Raw genomic sequence first — 6000 nt, 5'->3', positions numbered from 1 at the left:
CTTGAAAATTTGCTTTAAGAAAATAGTCTTGAGTTTCACACGCTGCTTTTATGATTTTTTGCCACATTGTAGTACTGTGTTGTTTTGAATTCACACATGTCACTGTTTCTCCTTTCCATTTTCTAAGATGACTTCCTGTTTGAGAAAGAGAAAGAGGGAGTGGATTTCTTACTACAGTTTTGGGGTCTAGACATTGCTATCTATTTTACTACAATGATCATAGCATCAGTTTAAAAATCCAAATGCATGAAGAATGCACCACTCCACATTTTTATTTATAAGCTAATACTTTAAAAACTTATATTAGATTTTTTTTCTTTTTTGCAGTTACATTTGAAAATGATAGAATGAAAAGGCTTTATTCTCTTTCTCTGCAGATATATCCATTACATAGGCTCTTTTAGAAAGCTCATTTTTCATGAACACACCTAAGACATATTGTGCAGACAGTTGTCAATATTCAGGACTTTAATACTGTTTTCTTTGGTACAGCTTCCACATTGCATGTTCATTTTAATATTTTGGTATGGTAATTTAATATACTTCAGAGTGGAAAAATATTAGCTTTATTTTGGGACTTTTTATAGAATTACCCTTGTGAGTTTCAGTGTTTCTTTATCTCAGTACTTTGATAATTCTATGAAAATTATTTAATTATTTTAAAACTTATACTTTTGTTGTAAGTATGCCACATCTGAATTGTCAAAAAATTACTTTGAATACCTTAATATTTGCTGTATTTTTTTCTGTAAATATAACATGACTTCTTTCAGAATGGAAATATATGTGTGCTTCCCAGTGTTTACTTTTATGTCTGATGTCTTTATATATCAAACTGTAATGATGAGAATAAATGCTCAAAATTAATTCTAAAACAAAAAACAAACAAGAAAACATCCAGGAAGCACAGATGAGAGCATAAGCCTGAAGCAGAAAGACTGTCTTTGTTCATTGAGAAGGCCAGAGATAAGGCACAAGGCCAAGGTTTCTAATTGCCTGTGGAATGCTTTATTTTGCAGAGGTCCTGCTGGAAGCTTTGTACTTCACTGTGGATCCTTACATGAGGTATTATTTTCCTCTGGAAAATTCTTATGTTGTGCATTGGATACTACCTTGCCATGGGCAATATTTTAGAATAATCCAGCTGATTCAAAACACTGTCATTCCCCATTTCTCAGAGTATGATGTCAGTGATGGGATTCACAGATGCTCATCTTTTTCAGGCAAAAGTCTGCGCAGAATGGTGGTAGACAACACTGGCCCCTTTATTTTACAAGCATCCCCTATCTTATTGTGTTCAATTTGCCCCTCATCATTCATCACAATTGCTTCCCAAAACACTAAAAGAAGAAATAAGCCAACTCCAGTTTCTCCATGTCACTGTCGGCAAATAATTTGGGTAGAGGAAGATGGCTGAGACTAAAATTAGATTTTCTTGCCTTTCCTTTACATATATTCTTGTAATTTAGGTAATCTGCAGCTGACTAAACTGTGTGTACTTAGTAAGCAATTCGGGGTGGGGAGGGGGTAAAAGGTTTCATTGGCCACTGACTCAATACCTTTTTGCCTAGATGAACAATGCAGTCATCATTCTTTTAAATATTTTTTTTTCACAGTTGATTGATAGAGATTCAACTCTAAAGTGAAAAATGTATTTCCAGATATTAACTAGCATTTCTTTTTGCATGTCTAGTATTTTGGGTCACAAGTGCCCAGTGGTACCTGGGTTATGTTTTCAAAGTCATTGGTAGAAATTCAGCCACAATTGAGCATGATGGTAAGGTTCTCATGTTCATTTCATAGAAAAATACGACCAGATCAGAACTGCCTGTAACAGCTTTCCTCCTCCGTTCCACCCAGTTGTACTGCCCTCATGTGGCTGGGCTTCAGTTTTATACACACTTCCCTAGTGGTTTTCCATTTGGCTTGAAACTTAAGACCATTTTCTCCCAGATGCTCCTATATATTAAGAATGGTTTTGTTTTGTTTCAGAATTTTGGCAAAAAGCTTGAAGGAGGGTGACATGATGATGGGAGAGCAAGTGGCCAGGTAGTGATATCTTTTTGTCTTAGTGCTTGGAAAATATGTCTCCCCTTTACCTCCTGCTGGGCCCTGTTTCTGTCCATCACTCCTACAGTTTCTTCAGGTTGTGCGGGCCACTCACTGTTCAACCCTGGAAATTACTTGGGAAATCTTTCCTTGTCCTGACTAGCTGATGGGGAGGGAAGAAGGTGAAATTCTTATCATTGCAACTTAGCTTGGCTATCCTTACTTTTGAGGGCTTCCCTGTTGGCTCAGATGGTAAAGCATCTGCCTGCAATGAGGGAGACCTGGGTTCGATCCCTGGGTTGGGAAGATCCCCTGGAGAGGGCGCTGGCAACCCGCTCCAGTACTCTTGCCTGGAAAATCCCATGGACGGAGGACTCTGGGAGGCCACTGTCCATGGGGTCTCAAAGAGTCGGACACGACTGAGCGACTTCACTTTCTTGGAGAAAGAAAGTAAGGGAGGGAAGAAGGTGAAATTCTTATCATTGCAACTTAGCTTTGCTATCCTTACTTTTAAGTACTAAAAAGAAGTGTATTCATGCAGTTCCTGATTATTATAAAAATTCAAATAAGATAAAAATTTATATATTGGAAACTGAAAGTTCCCCCATCATCTGAACCTTAGAGATGACTGTCGTTAATATACTATTATTTCAAAAAGTGTTCAGTACATGTACTAATATTTATCATCTTTAAGGGGATTAAAAGCCCTTCAGCAAATTGCTTTTCCTCAATATGTGATGGCTATCTTTTGTTGACAGTGTATAAATATACCACTTAGCTCTTAAAGGCTTGCAGATTGCTCCATTGTTTTTATTGTTGTTCAGTCACTAAGTGCTACTCTTTGCAACCCCCATGGATTGTAGTCCTCCTGGTTCTTCTGTCCGTGGGTTCTCAGGTAAGAATACTGGATTGGGTTGCCATTTCCTATTGCAGGGGGTCTTCCCAGATCAGGGGTCAAAACTGCATCTCTTGCACTGGCAGGCAGACTCTTTACTTCTGAGCCACCTGAGAAGCTCATTCCATTGATACCTGACATTTAACTTATCTACTCCTGATAACAGCTCTTTCCAGTTTTTTCTACTGAAAATAATTCTGCAAGGAATATGCATACATCGATCTGAGTATGTCTCTGTATTCTTTGCCTACCTGGATGACTATTGCTTTACGTTGAATCCCCAGAAGTGTAAACTCTAGGTCAAAGAAGATGTATATTTCAATTTGAAGAGATAACAATAGATTTCACTTCAAAAAGATTATATCCCTTCCTACCAAGAGTGTCTTAAAGAACCTATTTCCTTGGTAACTATATGATCATTGCTAACTATCACTCTTGGCAATCTGAGGTGAATAAATGATACTTAACTCATCTTGCTTATTTGATGCTTAATTTAATTTGCATTTCTTTCATTATTAATGATGTTGACATTCTCTTTGAAAATTAATGGTTTTCTTCTGTGAATTATTTGTTCATGTCATTTGCCTTTTTCTTTTAAGTCTTTTCATCTTTTAAATTGATCTGTAAAACTTCTTGTGTGTTATGAATATTAGTACTGAAAACATTTGGGCCTTTGTTTATCTTTCTTTTGTGTCCAATCATAGCTGATAAAATTTCATGATTAGAATGGCATTCTCCCCTCCAAAATTGCTAGAATATTTATTCACTTCTTCTAGTATGTTATATTTTATCTTCTAGACATTTAATTTTTATTTTGGAGCAAGGACTAAAGTGTTTATACTTCAAATGACTGGCAAGTTATAATACCATTTATTGAAATCCTATTTGGATTTTTATTGGGATTTCAATGACTTATTAGATTCATTTAGGGGAAATTGATTTATTTACAATATTTCTCTCCAAGCACAAGGTATATATCTCTTCATTTATCCATTTTTGTCTCATGGCCTATTAACAATTTTCTTCATATAGGATGAGATTGAACGATAGTGACGTAGATCATACTTCCATGCTGAGCGAGAGGGACAGTGAGAGAGGAAATGCTGAGGACTCAAGAGAGAGGAAGGGCAAAGAGATGAAGGGCAGCCTCTGAAGAAGAGCAGAGGCTGATGTCCAGGTCACCTTGAGCCAGAGGATGAACTTCTCTTGCTTAGAGAGGAGTGAGTGATGACAGGGACAGATGCTGGACCAGTTGAGAATTCCTCTCTGATGGCCCATATTTTTTTCTCAAGGAGAGACCAGTGGCTATTCCGATGGAGAGATGTGGTAGGGTATTTGATCAATGACTATCAAACTCAGTGCCCCTTTGTGGACACTAACCATGCAGCATCCAGACTCCCCTGAAAGGAAAGGGTTCTCATGTGTCTGAATGTGCTTTCTCTTTCAGAGTTGTGGAAAGTAAAAATTCAGCTTTCCCACCAGGAACTATTGTGGTGGCTCCTTCTGGCTGGACAACGCATTCCATTTCTAATGGGGAAAAACTGGAAAAGGTGCTTGCAGAGTGGCCAGACACATTACCACTGTCTCTGGCTCTGGGAACGGTTGGCATGCCCGGGTGAGTTTCATGGGTATATTTCACTCGTTTGAATCCCTGACATTTTGGTTTTCCAAAATGGTTGGTCCAGAGCTTGATTAACAAGAAGAGACTTGAGGCATTCTAAACTCAGGAGTGGATTAGAGAGGATGATGGGACTAAGAAGGGAAGAAGAGGGGCTGGAGTTCGCTTTGGGGCTGAAGGGGAGAGAGGAGGGCTCAGGTACAAGGAAGAAGTGACAGTGAGGAACGGCAGGGGGTACGGTCCCTCTCAAGCCTCCGGCAAGTGGTGACACAAAGAAACCAGCTCCTTCAGTCCCTGGAAAGGTCTTCCTTCACCCCTCACTCATCTGCCTCTGTTTCAGAGCTTAAAAGGAGAGAGAGTTCCATGTACCTTGGCCTTTCTGTATCACCTCTGATTCCTCACCACCTTTCAACATCTGAGTTTCCAGAGGTGTCAGGGCATCTGAAATTTAATAACTGAGATGAATCACAATAGTTGTACGGTCACTCAGGGTGGACAGCTTTAAAATAGCCCAGTGTCTCTTGGCCTGGCCTTCAGGAAGACTCCTGAGCAGTTCATCCTGTGTCTGCTCTCCAGGCCCCAGCTGCTCTCTGCACCTCAAGGTTCTTCTCATGCCCTGGAGAAGCAAGGTTGACAGAATTCCTTTCAGAGTCCCCAAAACTTTTCTAGGCTGGAGAGTTTCTCTAAGTTATGTGATCCTTTTCTTCCTTCTTTCCTTCTTCCCACTCTTCTGCCCTCCCTCTTTTTAACCTTTTGCAGGACTTCTAGAGAATGAAATATTGTTCATTTCATTGAATGAATCAGCCTCCTGCATAACCGATCCCTTACATCTCAAGTTCATGTAACACTCAGAATTTGAACTCCTCTGAATTACCACAGTCAGGAGACAACATTGTGAAATTAGAGGATGCTTAGAGTCGGACACAACTGAGCGACTTCACTTTCACTTTTCACTTTCATGCATTGGAGGAGGAAATGGCAACCCACTCCAGTGTTCTTGCCTGGAGAATCCCAGGGATGGGTGAGCCTGGTGGGCTGCCGTCTATGGGGTTGCACAGAGTCAGACACGACTGACGCGACTTAGCAGCAGCAGCAGCAGCAGCAATGCCTTCTTGGGCCTCCCAGGTGGTGCTAGTGGTAAAGAACCCACCTGCCAATGCAGGAGATTTAAGAGACGCAGGTTTGATCCCTGGTTCAGGAAGATTCCCTGGAGGAGGGCATGGCAACCCACTCTAGTATTCTTACCTGGAGAATCCCATGGACAGAGGAATCTGGTGGGCTACAGTCCATGGGGCTGCAAAGAGTCAGACCCTACCGAAGTGACTTAGCAATCCCTTCTTACATGCAAACAGTGGGCACTAAACAGAATGACAGCCCTTCTTGATCTCTCCTGCCTGGGCTGTACCCTCTACAGTGACAGCACTTCCTCTCACCTTGT

At 40.4% G+C, this 6000-nt stretch overlaps 1 protein-coding gene across 2 annotated transcripts in view; it reads left to right on the top strand.

Annotated features, from left to right (window-relative positions):
• The window catches only part of PTGR1 (prostaglandin reductase 1), a 29830-nt gene that overhangs the window by 8613 nt on the left and 15217 nt on the right, over positions 1-6000 (top strand). For both annotated transcript variants that reach the window (XM_040239282.1, XM_040239293.1), the window contains 3 exons: positions 1020-1065; positions 1993-2049; positions 4392-4559. In XM_040239282.1, the coding sequence (XP_040095216.1) occupies positions 1020-1065; positions 1993-2049; positions 4392-4559 (271 nt within the window). The remainder of the gene's footprint in view (positions 1-1019; positions 1066-1992; positions 2050-4391; positions 4560-6000) is intronic.

The sequence above is a fragment of the Oryx dammah genome, unplaced genomic scaffold (assembly GCF_014754425.2).
Source record: "Oryx dammah isolate SB20612 unplaced genomic scaffold, SCBI_Odam_1.1 HiC_scaffold_1, whole genome shotgun sequence".
Lineage (NCBI taxonomy): Eukaryota > Metazoa > Chordata > Mammalia > Artiodactyla > Bovidae > Oryx > Oryx dammah.
The sequence above is the reverse complement of the archived record's forward strand: the minus strand, read 5'-3'. Positions and strand labels throughout refer to the sequence as shown.